Source organism: Xylocopa sonorina, chromosome 4, assembly GCF_050948175.1.
Source record: "Xylocopa sonorina isolate GNS202 chromosome 4, iyXylSono1_principal, whole genome shotgun sequence".
NCBI classification, from domain to species: Eukaryota; Metazoa; Arthropoda; class Insecta; order Hymenoptera; family Apidae; genus Xylocopa; species Xylocopa sonorina.
The window spans coordinates 12815749-12829000 of record NC_135196.1 but is presented as its reverse complement, the minus strand read 5'-3'; the positions used below and the strand labels follow the sequence as shown (position 1 = coordinate 12829000).

Genomic DNA, 13252 nt, shown 5'->3' with positions numbered 1-13252 from the left:
AGGCGGGAAGCGTCGTAAAATTCGCGATAAAAGTATTGGACGATGAAATGTCGCCGGAACAATACGGCAAAAAAGTGTTACCGCGAACGCTTCGCACCTTTGCTATTTCCTTCGATAATTCGGTATCGAATAAACGTAATGTCATTTATGGTCTAATTTCGGTTCCGTGCAAATGCTCGCCTAGACGATTTATAGAATTAAGTGCGAACAATCTCTTGCGCATACCGCAAAGGTACGTGTAAATAATTCTAGACTCTGCCTCGATGTATCTTTCCCATTTGATGGGTTTCCACAGCCGATGCGTTGAACAGCCCTCTAATCCCTTTCTACTCCTCCGGTGCGTTCGAAATTGGCGAAACGTCGCGTTTCACACCGATCCCCGTATCCAATCTCGTTTGAACGGAACGAGCGGCGAAGGGGTTGAAGCTGGGTCGAGGGCGAACGAGCCGAAGAAGACGTAGTATGTACGAAGCGGTGCACGTCGTAGGAAAGGAAAGGAAGCGCGGGCAAGGGATGTCGGAAGCGGCAGGAGAGGCGCGTAGCTCACCTGGCATACCAGCAGAGTATCGCGACACATTTTGATCGAATTCTTCTCGAGGTCGAGGAATGCCGGTATCTCCGGTAGATATTATTACATATTTAGGTGGAACGGTACGCTCACAGAGGTAATACACTTAGACGTATTCTCCCTCTCTCTCTCTCTCTCTCTCTCTCTCTCTCTCTCTCTCTCTCCCTCGCTCTCTCTATCTCTATCTCTGCTCGCGTTACCGTTGACGATGGTGTTAGTGAGGGTGTCGTATCGGTATTGGTGTTGACGATAGTGGGTGACGACTACGACGAGGACGATGATGGTGGTGGTGTGGCGGTGGTGCAACCGGGGGATATGTATCTAGCTTTACTCGCGCGCGCGCGCGCACACAGCTCTATAACCGTGCCTCTACTCCAACCTCGAAGGATCGCAGTTCTGCGCGATATCCTGCATATCTCGGCATACCGTCCTCGTCGTTTCCGACATTGTTCCCCGGTCCCGGCCCCGACCCCGGTGTCCCGGCTTCAGCTCCCGATCCAAATAATCCTACTCGTTCGACGTCTACCGGGCCCGGCTTCTCAGCTGGATTCCACTCGATTCTGGTACCGTGCTTGCAGCACTGAGAGAACCCACCACTGTCCATAATAATTGAACCGTTTTCCAGATCGATTCGATGATAAACTTTACGAGTTTACGTAGATTAATTGAAAAAATGTCGTTCGCCCTGGAAATGATACGAAAATTGATTATACCTGTTCTTCGAATAAATAACAGGCAATTAATTTCTTCGAAATTATGGACAGACGGACAAAAGCTGGTACACGGCGCCCTTACCCGACAATGGGTTGATTCGGCTAATTCTAAGTAGATTCAGCTAGGCTTAGGTCAGTCAAGGTACGGCGCGCCTGTAAGTAGATTCGGCTAAACCCGCCGTACTCCTCTTCCGACTGATCTGAGCCTAGGTAAATCTACTTACAGTAGACCAAATAGATAATAGAGCAGACTAAAGTCGTTCCCTTATTTAAAACTATAATTGGCCATTGTTTGAAACTGTAAATAAAATTATTAATAATAATTTTACGTTGTACGTATTTGTACGTATTTTAGTGTGGAATCGGATTCTACGCAAAGCAATACGCATTAGCTTTTTAAGTGAAAATTAAAACGAAATGATACAAAGTCAAAGTAAAAATTTCCGAGAGAAATGAAATATATCACGAATTGCAATTTATTTTATTAAAATTTCTACGCTGTGTAAGTATTCGTCCATTTATCGTTGTACAATCTTCTTTGTTGTTTCTGTATTACTGTTTTTAACAATACGACATTTTATATCATTTTTTTCTTCGCGAGCCATTTCGTTTTTTATGCATTTCCACTGAATAAGTCATAACTCGTTACGTATTTACATTGCATCTGCAGCAGGCCGATTGGCAGCTTGTCAGAGCAGAAAACAATGGGACATCGACGCAATTTTATCGTGGTATGTACGTACGTATCTACAATCGTAGGAACAAGTCGATACTCGATCTGATAAATACCAACTACTTTCCTTTAGCGCATTTCACATTGAACGTGAATCTGAAGTTCGTACTATCATTACTGTTAGCGTAATCGAATTAGTTGGGCGCTCGACCCTTGCAGACTTTCGACATTGCTCTCAAATTTACAGAGATTTCGTTCGCATTAGGTTTCTCTACGTATCGACAAGAATTCATACAGAATTTCATCTGTAAATGACGTGTAAAAAGGGAGTCAGAAGAAAAGATTCAAAGGGAAAGCTGTTCCGGAGTTGTGCATAATGTACGAAGATACAGAAGATGCGTTTGACATCGACGAAGATTTCTTTAACGCATTGGCGCTACTACATTCCACGGAGGACGACAGCACAGAGAAACTTCGCAAAATGCTCGATACGTCTCTCGAAAGAAGGTTTGGGTTTGACAAAACTTTGATGGCCAGGATGCCGAAGAAATTTTTGCAGAACACGGAAACGGAAACGTCTGCGTGCAAGAAAAGTAGGGTCTACGAGGAAACCGGAAGTCTGTCACCTTTCGCTGGTGATACGACGGAAACTAGTTGGAGAACGATGCAAATATTTAACGCGGCCGTCGAAGATTATAACGAAAAAGGAGACATCCCGAGGATATCTATTCCTGACGAAGGATCCGGAGATGGTCTTTTTTGCAAGGTTTCTGGGTTACTTTTGTTCTCTTCGCTTTTGTGGATTATGTAAAAATAGCACTTCTAATTTGATTTCACGGAATAAAAGATTTGCAACGGAGCGAAACTGGGGCCACTGATCCTGCTCGAGTGTCAAGAGTGTCAAGAAGTCTATCATCCCCTGTGTCACCAACCCCCCGTCGTTGACATCGACGTGTACGATCCCCGAATTGTGTGGCGGTGCAGAAAATGTATGGACATTTCCTCCGTAAACTCTACCATTACCCTCGATGAAAAGAAAGTGAAAAGATCTCGTTCAGCCAACGTCGCAAGTAGAACCAACAAAGTTTCCGCGAAAGCGAACAAGTTGGGAAAATTGGATGGAAATTCGTCGAAAAATGAAACTACCATCGCCGATCAAGCCTCACTTGGTAAACATTAATTATTGTATTATCGATCAACCAAAGGAAGATTTAAAATTTATTCACATATAATTAGCTAAACTGATTGGTATAACTTCAGATGTTCCTCAAAGAAGTAATTATAATGTCGAACTCGCATCAATTACGAAAACCTCTTCTCACTCGTATGAAAAGATGACGAGAGTTTCATCGACGAATCAATTAAGAAAACGAATCGGCTCAAAACTTTCGGTAACCCGATCCGTAGTGAAATAATAATCGTGTTTTGTTAATAATCGAAGATGTTCGAAATCACCCCTTAAATAAAGATGATAAAACTTGAACAACCAAGGTACATGCACGGTACGCTTTATTAATTAATTACTTATTACATGTACAAGGGAAAACCCATCTTCGAATGTTTTTTCCTCTCTCAAACAGACCCACGCAATTTCATACTTCAATTCCGCGGAAAGAACACTTCGATTACGATTTGTCAAAACGCATCATTTGAGTCGATTACAGATGTTTATCATCGCACTGCGCCAACGCAGTTAAACCAATAAATCCTCCTGCACTAAAAAAAAAAAAGAAAAAAAAAAGAAGGAGATTACAGTTTGACCGCCACTCATTCAACCCTTCGTTTTAGTAATTCATTACAATGTGTCTATCACTGTCGCACGATTCTTTCTCGTTCGCTCGTTCGTTCCCTATATTAAGGTCAACGGAGTTCAATTACCTTCGGCAGACATGCCGAAGTTTTAGCCAGATGCTCGATTACTTTCGCTCTAATTGATCGTGCGTACGAGAGACGATCGAGCGCGCACACGAGGCGGCAGAAAGTTACGAGCACCGAGCACACCTTGCTTTCTGTGACAATTTTTTCCCTTTCAATCCTGTCATTCGATTAATTCCGGCGCTCAATATCAATCTCTCCGCTGTATTCAGGTTTATACGAGCCAATCGCTTCCTTTCATTAATTTCGATTCATTTTATTGCGAACCTTACTGGAATCAGATTTTCGGACTTTACTTAGTTTCGCACGCTCGCGTGAAGTGTCAGGGAGAAGAACGATAAAAACGTATTGCTGGTGTTTCACTTCGTTAATGGTATTTTTTTATGGATCTTGGGAGCTAACTGCGACAACTGAAAGATAAAAGAGATGACAAGTAAATTTTGTTGCTCGTTCTCTGAAAGATAACGGATACAGCACACCTTCATTATTTATCCCTGACCCTTCGTTAGAAAATTCGTATCGCGAGATCAAATGCTCCGAACATAAGCGAATTCTGTGATAATGCCTGTCACAGATTTACTATTCGAAACCAATACGTCATGTCGGACTACAAATATCAAAAAACGAGATACTCTCAGATAAAATGTAAATAAGCTATCGCTACCCACTTAGCTACGTTAGTTTAATCAAGTGTCCTACAGAAGACACAGGGCGTATACCATTACGAACTACTGTACAAACACAAAGACACTATCGCAAAACAGCTATTCGTGCCGATTATCACAGAATTGTCGATCGTCTAAGTGATCCAAGCATCGATGATGAAAAGGTTGTTCGAATTTATTGCAAATCAGAGCAAGTTCTTCGATAACAAATTTATGCTTAACAACATCTAATATTCGCGTAGACGTTTCTCCTCGGATCGTCTTCGTAATTCTTCGCTATTCGAATTACAACAAATTGACGAGTCTTATTCTGTTCATACAAATCCCTATAAAGAGATCGAAGAATCGAATGTCGTTACACTATTTACTCTATTATTTCTAACTAAAATCTTCCATTAACTCTATCAAGTTTCTACTCCACGAAATTCAACAAATTTAATCCATTGCGCAAAAAAAAGAAGACAAAGGTGCGAAGTATTCTAGGAATAAAACGAACATTTTAATTAACTCATCCAAGTTTCACCCGCTAGTTCACTTTTTTTTTTAATTACATGGTATGAACGTTTTCTTTTTTTAACAAAAGTTTCACAACTCTCTATTATGATTTCGGCAACGACCTTTGTTGAAGACGAGATTTGAAATACCTAAACTAAAAGAACTCGTACCGCTGTATGATAAAAAGCTCTCGAAAAGTACTAATGTGCGTGCATACATGCGGAGATTTTGAGATGCTAAACGAATAGTACGCGTGTGTATCCCTAACATTCCTCCCAACCCCATAACTTTAACCACGTAGCGAAGGGAGTATTCTCAGTCCGGGCGATGGTCTTCGAGTCGATTCTTGTCGAGTGAACGAATAAATAATAGACGGGAATATCGAAAAACCAACCAGACGGAATACTCTCTTCGACTGTCGACTATTTTATCAGTCGCTTTCAGCGTCCCTGTTCCCTTAATCTTATTAATCGCCATAAAAATTTGCTCTTATTATATCCTCGACTACATTCGTATTATATCTGTGTACGTGCGTTCGTGTTAATGTAAATGTGCGCGTTCTCTCTATGTACACCGTGCCTCTAAAGCGGGACTCGAAGTGCGAGGGTGGCGGTTTCGATATTAACAATACGATCAACGGATAATCGTAATAATTGTAGAGGCGGTGTCGCTCCGCTCCAGAGCCCGCTACGAGCTACTTTACATAATAAACCAGTTGTTTTCGAGCGGCGCAAGAGAGGACGTTCAGCCTAATTCATGACAGTGTCATCGTGCCAAGTGGCTGACATCAATTAAATAAAGATTCTGACACATGTCAAGGTTGCCTCGAGTTGCACCTCGTCGACGTATGTCGTCCCGGCTCCTGGCACCGAACCGCGACGATTGCACTTTACATAAACCGTGTTAGATTTCCTCTGTCCCTTGACCGCGGGCCGATCGCCCCGTTACAAATCGGACGCGTTTATTACATAATTGTAACAGTTATGTACAAGCTTCTTCTAAAGCCGGTTGAACAACGGCAGATACGATGCGAATGTACGTATTAATTTCGAACGTCTACTCACGAGAGGGTGGAATACAAAGTGTTTCGGGAACAGTAGATTTCGGAGAATCGTTTGGGAGATTATTCCACTCGAACTTAATCTCTCGTATCGTTCGTTCGTCGCAGCATTCGACGCAATTTCTTCGTTTCTGAGATCGGTTCTTGGGAATTTGTTGCATTTCAATTGCTGCAGCGAACGAACGATTATTGTATGAATGTAGGCTTCTGTGATATTTCCTCGCGGTGGTTTTGCATTCGTATCGAGGAGAGTATTGTACCTTAGAGCCAGGACCAATCCAAGTTCATTTTCTCGAAATGAAATTACAGTAGAAACTTTCGTAGTCAGAGAAACTAGCGATTTTTACAGTTTTTCTACTCCTGTTAAAAAATTACAATGCAGAACCTGGGTCGGTTTGACTCTTGGATAAAAGTAATGCTTATAGTTATTCGAACGATAAAGATATCAGCGTTTAATATAGTCGTACAATTATTTCTTCAATTGGTAACATTATTCTCACGAGGCAAATTTGTGCCTGTGTCAATGCTATAAAAGTACAAAGTAAAAGATTGTTGAAAATTGATTGTTGGAGATTGTTGAGAGTTGTTCGTTCATTGTACACATGGAAAATCACAGTTATTTATTTTATTACTTAGAGCGTTATTTGCGCAAATACGTGTTGCAATATTAGTATTAAAAAGTGAGATTAGAATGCTTTATTACAACCTTTAATTCTGTTTTATTACCCTGTTAGTTACAATTGATACTATATTATGACCGACCGGCACAGAATCGTTCGAATAATTACAGAATTTTATATAATTGTCGGAGAAATATTATCACAATCGTAATAAAACTACAAACTTTATTACAAGAATGTTCAATAATATTCGTGGCTGTAGGGCAACAAGTTTGGATACAAATATCGCACCCTTTAATAAACCGCATTAAATGCATTGTAAGTTTATTACGATCGCGAGCAATTTTTGAACAACCATTGGAAGCAGAACCTACATGCATAAAATTGTTTATACATAATCTCCCAAATGAAGTATTAAAAATTGTTACAGCCCTGTTTTTTTTTTTTTTTGGTAAATTTTGTTAATTGCGAGAACAAATTCTGTGCAACGTTCATGGAAGGTACGGAGCTTTGCACGGTGGACTCTCATCCTGTTCTCCCTGAGAACATCCACTTTCTGCGTGCATTTAAACACTTGGCGATCAAATTGCCTATGATTTTAAGGATAATTTTATATAGTTCAACAGAAAACTGTCGTCGCGCAATCGTTTATTGTAAACGTGTACAGAAACACGCTAACGGTCGCTAAAATAAATACAAAAAAAAGAACGGTTTACGAAAATATATAGTACAAATATATTTCTACACATTCGACGTTTAAAATAAAATTTGCAGGGAACGTGGAGACGTTTTATTCATTCAATGTTCTTGTAGTCGTTCTACATATGTATATTAGAATTTACATTAGGAGTTTACGAAAACTGATTGCAGTCACTATCGTAGCTTTGTCATAAATATTTTTAATGTTTTATCTTGTTACTTAACGCTCCCTGGAAAATTTTAACGCGAGTATCTTGCAAGGGAAGAGAAACTCACGATTATAAAATTTGATACAAATAGACGTTCAAATTAACATCATTATTTGCTTCGTAACTTTTGGACGTAATGTTAATGCTTTGGTCAGGATAAATATTCCGTACAAGATAATCGTTCACCTTCTGTTCGCTTATCTTCGTCAATTTTCACTGTAATTACTTAAATACCAATCGCATTTGCATTTACTGATTGCATGCTACATGCATACAACATAGGTATCAATCCATATTCGTAATGGAATATTGCTACAATTCATATTAGGTGAATATCGAATAACTTATTCCTTTTCTTTTTTCGTTTTTCTTTCGTGTTTACATAATAATACAATTCGTGCGTTACTTAGGCGCGATAAAATATGTCGACGGTATTATAGTTGTGCAGTGACAAACGATGTATTACTATTACTGTATGTTAAATTAATACTACATACACCCGTTATCATGACTGTACCTTCATCGAAGACGAAAGACATGTTAATGTAAATGCATCCTACATGCTAACAATGCGTCAAAAATTTATGACATTACGTGACAATGATGTTTTAAAATAGATAAAAAAAAAGAAGAAAAAAAAGAGCTGAAGGAAAGAAAAGAAAAATGAGACATAAAACGACTAGAATTAATTATCTCGACTAGAATTCACACTTCATAAAGAATTTCTAGAGAAGAAAAGCGGATTTAAAATTCGCAAATCAGCGCATACCGCGCATTTTTCTCTTCGTGCTATTAATAATTCTTCCTCCCTTCGAATCGACTACACGTAGAAATTAAATATGAAATTTCATTACTTCGGACACTTTATATAATGTTTAATATTGTTTGTATGTAGGATACATATTTATCTCGTATCGCTACAAGTTTCCACTACCTAAACGGCCATTAAAAGTTTTTTCTCTCATTGCCTGGGAAGATACCAGTGCCATACTTTGGAAGCGCTAGATTTTTTCCCCTTTTGATTTTACCTTCAATTGTGCCTTCGCCATATGGAAACGACCGGAAGTTGTACTTATAGTTAAAACTTTAATACTAACTAAAGGAATATTGAGATAAAAATTAGTTCTCGTATACTTTATAACGTTACATAAAGAATCTACCAAAATGAGTATTATTTCGCTGAAATTAGTTAATCGAAAATATATATTGTGCATAAAACTGTGTATCCACGAAACGTACACAGAACACTCCTAAATAAGAAAAAAGGAGGTTTTACTTACATAAAGTAAGTATTAATTAAATAAATATAATTAAAATATTAAAAAACTATACTTCTATTTCTAAAATAACAGGAAGCTTCTAAATGTTTGATTTTAATGAACTTTTGATATCATTTAGTTCACGCATGCCTATTTTATTGAGAAGTGTTTCTACCAATATTTGTCAGTGGATACTCAGTTGCTATATGTATAATATATTATACACCCTTTTCACTTTTGGCAATAGCACTTCCAGACAGTGGCAGTAGGCACTTTGATGACAATAATAAGATAATAATAAGTATAAAACATTACAAGTTAATCCACCTTTGAGGTAGGTAAACCATTCGCAACAACCAGGTGCTCCTTAGGAAAGTCTAGAACTACGGTTACGTGAAAACCCATATTTGCAGAGGCAATCACGTACTCGCATAAGGAAAACCAGCTAAATGCTATAAGTAAAAATATCGTAATAAGTATCTCTTATACGTAGTATAAATATTCATTAGAATACATATAAATTTCTTTACCTAAATCGTGACACAATAACCTGTGTTTTAAAAAGAAAATGATAAGCCCAACAGTACTAACGAGACTCGTTACAAAAAGCGCCTGTTTGTACTGAAGGCTTCTTGCATTTGGTGTTATTAGACGACCCAATCTCACTTGTGTTAGCATGTATGTCAGGGAACTGATCATGAAAGCTATAAAGATTTTCTCATGTACCGCTGGAAAGTAAAACGATAAATAATTGATAAATTCTAGTAACTTATCAATTACAATTGACATATTATGCGACCACTTTTACTCACAATAATTTTCTCTGTTAGAAATGTATGTGACTCCGCACAGAGCTGCCACTTCTGCAATGCTTAACCAGTAACATAAATTTAGAAGTCTGCACCCCATAATTCTAGAAGGTACATCTTCTATCGCTTTGAGTATTTTGTAATAATACGAATGATATACATTAGCGATAATTAGACGAGGACCTATATGTAGCGCTATACTTATACGCCATAAATATCTCTGAGGAGATATACCAGTAATGGCAGAGATCGATGGAAGTACATTGTATACCTGAATGAAAAAAAAAATCAAAGTTAATATTACTTAATACAATATAAAAATGACAATAATTTATTTCTTTGGAGCACAGAAGCCTTGAAAAATAAGAATCAAGGGAACAGTAGAATATCTCTGATGAAATATTTTATCAGAATTCTATGGGGAACGCGTTGTGCTCCAAAATATTATCGTATATTATACACAAAGTTCCGTACTCTGCAGTGTGTTTCATGAATATCATCTTGCTGGAAAATATATGCTGTAACAAAACAGATCAAAAGTGTGACAAGGGGCAGAGACACTGTTGCCAAGCATAATTTTCTGAACGGTATTGCCATGTATATGGAACTTTTGTTATTTCCTACATTGTTCAACTCCATAGCGAAACAGTCTAATATTTTGGCATTAATGCGCAAAATAGAAGGAGAATTTAAGAAGATGTACGATTCAAATCAGTCTACATCAGGATCATCTCTTTCTTTGATCTCAGTGAAAAGTTTCAAAACCTTTGAATTTCATAATACACCTGTAACAAAGAGATAAGCGTTATATTAATGAAACGTAAACCACGTACATACATTTTAGACAACAGCGGAATTGTTGTATCTTAAATGTATTCATGTATGTTAACGCATCCCATTCGCACATATGTAATCATACATGTGTCGCAGAGATAACATTGACAATTATAATATATAAACAAAGTTACACAGTGTCCAGAATAAACTTTGCTTCTTATTTGCGTTATTTACTTCGTTTCGTTCGCTTTTTACTAGATAATTCAGACGAATACAACAGTCAGAAGGATTTGGCGAGCCGAGAAAAAGAACCGATACCGAGAAATAATGAAATTTGCGGAACGATAGATCGCGGTCTTACAATTTTATGTAACAGACATCAAACATATTTAGCGAACTGCCGTGTTTTCGGAATTGATTTTGCAGATAACCTACTTTTTCTATTTATAGCAAACAAAAGACACTGTCACGGGTAATGCGAAGTTCGTGACATTTGCCTAGAGGCGATTTATTATGAAATTCAATACCTCTGCGGCAGGGAATCTCTGGCAAAGTCACTGAACTTTATTCGCGCGACGGACAATTTCACACCTCGATTAACTTTTATTAATAAGCCATCGCGAACATTTGTTTTCCTTCGACTTGCTTCACGATCTATGCACGTAGAATAACTTTCGGTTACTTCACTCTCAGGCGGTTATATCTACATACATAACAATGCGTCAGATGTACATTTAACAGAGACGCGGTGTTAATCTGTTTAGTGAATGGTTAAGATCTCGTTCGAGTATCGTCGTTTCTCGTTGAAAATTATTAGAAAATTAGCGTGTATTAAAGTCCTCGTATAAAATCGTCTATAAACAATAAACACAAACGACTGAATATACTATAACATTTCGTGGCTACGTTTACGCTCGGGCCACTATAGAATTTTCTGTCTTCGAGTCAATCACGATTAATCGAAATCGATGTTCGATCAACGACGATCGGTTCGTTCATGTTCATTTATGATCCTCATGCAGAAAACGAACAAAATTTACCTTATTCCTTGTGTACAAACGTGTCGTCTGCTAGCCTCTGATTTTCTTTCATGAAATGCCACCTATGATTTCCACATCTACTCACGCGTTTATTTTTGGCGGATACTTTCGAGCTAGCGGCAAATTTAAAATCTTTCCTCGAGGATAACAGAAATGAATCCAGTAAAGATCGCTCTTAACGCTACAGAGGGGGAACGCTTCGAGAATTATAAAATACTTTGTAACTTTATTAGAAAATACAATGCCATCGTTCCTAATTACAGAGTGATCATGCTCGTTGCCTTTCGTACGGCTCTTCCATTTCGTATTCGATTTCGAGTCTCGGACGAGGTTTCTTTTCCACTTTGCTTTTCTTACCAGCCAATTTCTTTGCCTTTTTACTCGTCGAAGGAACGATATCCTGTGATAATAATTGCTTTTATACGTAGTTGCATTAATGACCGCAGAGGAAACATTACAGTTATCTCTTACCTCGATATCGCTTATTTCGGATTCAAAATTGTCGGACAATTCGACTTCCTCTCTCTGCCCTGATTCGCTATCCTCGTCCTGTTAAAATAAACGAACGAGTAGGTGCTTCGATACTGCGAAATTTCTATTCAAACGATTTATAAATTACCACGGATATCTCTTCAATGTTGAGATCGTCGTCGTCGTCGTCTTCCTCTTCGTCGGTGTCTGCTTCTACGAAGTGTGGTGCATTCGTTTCTCTTCTTCTTTCATCTGCCTCCAATTCTAGCTCCACCTCCTTCTCGATTTGTTGCTCTCTTTCCTCCTCATCCTCGCTTTCAGCCTCGCTTTCACCCTCAACTTCGACAGCTTCCACAGCTTTGTCAAATACTGTTTGCGGGAAATTGTAGATATCATTGTACTAAAAAAGAAAATGCAATGTCCTACACGCGCTTAAAAGTCTGTATGCATTACTGTATAATTAAGATACTACGGATACACACCATGCCCTGTTTCAATCTTTCCATAAGTTGTTTCTCAATCGCATTTTCTATTTTAGCAGCCACCAGAGCCTTCTCTTCCCTGCGCCTTTCTCGCCTCTCGATTTTCCTTTGGATCGGTACAATTAACTTCTGCCTCCTTAACCTTAGCTTTCTCATACGTATCAGATATTGTGTAATCTTTACGAATCTCTGTTTGCATTTTGCTTTTATAAAACCGGGCCAGTACAGTAAATTTTCGTTGATTTGATGTATCGCCTTCTCAAAATTTCTGGAAAGCTTTACTTTCTCCCAAGCGTTTTTCGGAAAATGTATTCTGCAACGACCAACCAACATATGTTACAACGTTCTTAAATATATAGAATACAAGTTCGCAATCAAACAATCACCTTTCCGCTGTCCTCATGTACAAATAAATGATACCATTCTCTTCCCTGATCGTTGCATATTGGCTGTTCGCAAGAGGGCAGGACGCCCTACTGCACAGCCCCGTAAGATTATATTCATTGCGGCAGAACCTCTGCGACTTTGTACTGTAATATTAAAATATAAACTAAAAACGATGATATCACAGAATTGTGTTATATTATGCTTGTCAAATTGTACACGTACTTCACTTTAAAAGAACAGAAAGATTTATTGATAACACTCCATACAACCTAGAACAATTTAGGCTTAAATAAAACGTCACTAATTAATACCAGTAATTCATGACACACTCACATCGTCGTGCTGCATCTTTTTAATTATATTATGCTACGTTCCTTGTGCGGTAATTTATTAGAAGACTCATTGAAATATTAAAGCAAAGACTTTTAAATAGTACACGTGCGTTTGGTT

At 38.2% G+C, this 13252-nt stretch overlaps 3 protein-coding genes across 6 annotated transcripts; 1 reads left to right on the top strand and 2 right to left on the bottom strand.

Annotated features, from left to right (window-relative positions):
* Window positions 1-2330: 2330 nt before the first annotated feature.
* On the top strand, window positions 2331-3369 carry LOC143422799 (integrator complex subunit 12). The gene is made up of 3 exons (XM_076893724.1): window positions 2331-2720; window positions 2802-3123; window positions 3215-3369. The coding sequence occupies exons 1-3, from the start codon at window positions 2331-2333 to the stop codon at window positions 3367-3369; spliced, it is 867 nt and encodes a 288-aa protein (XP_076749839.1).
* A 4140-nt stretch (window positions 3370-7509) lies between these two features.
* Window positions 7510-11543, bottom strand: LOC143422813 (post-GPI attachment to proteins factor 2-like). 4 transcript variants are annotated; one of them, XM_076893744.1, is made up of 5 exons: window positions 11463-11543; window positions 10120-10430; window positions 9649-9916; window positions 9367-9564; window positions 7510-9288 (listed from the first exon to the last, which is right to left on the bottom strand). In XM_076893744.1, the coding sequence occupies exons 2-5, from the start codon at window positions 10282-10284 to the stop codon at window positions 9155-9157; spliced, it is 765 nt and encodes a 254-aa protein (XP_076749859.1). In that variant the 5' UTR covers window positions 10285-10430; window positions 11463-11543; the 3' UTR covers window positions 7510-9154. The 4 variants fall into 4 exon arrangements, with proteins under 4 accessions (XP_076749859.1, XP_076749863.1, XP_076749860.1 ...); XM_076893748.1 differs by lacking the exon at window positions 11463-11543 and adding an exon at window positions 11134-11158; XM_076893745.1 differs by lacking the exon at window positions 11463-11543 and adding an exon at window positions 10858-11061.
* A 131-nt stretch (window positions 11544-11674) lies between these two features.
* Window positions 11675-13234, bottom strand: Rbm13 (RNA-binding motif protein 13). Its single transcript, XM_076893743.1, has 7 exons — window positions 13136-13234; window positions 13025-13071; window positions 12802-12945; window positions 12416-12728; window positions 12082-12333; window positions 11934-12011; window positions 11675-11862 (listed from the first exon to the last, which is right to left on the bottom strand). Exons 1-7 carry the CDS (start codon window positions 13148-13150, stop codon window positions 11731-11733), a joined length of 981 nt encoding a protein of 326 aa, XP_076749858.1. The 5' UTR covers window positions 13151-13234; the 3' UTR covers window positions 11675-11730.
* Between the last annotated feature and the right edge of the window lie 18 nt (window positions 13235-13252).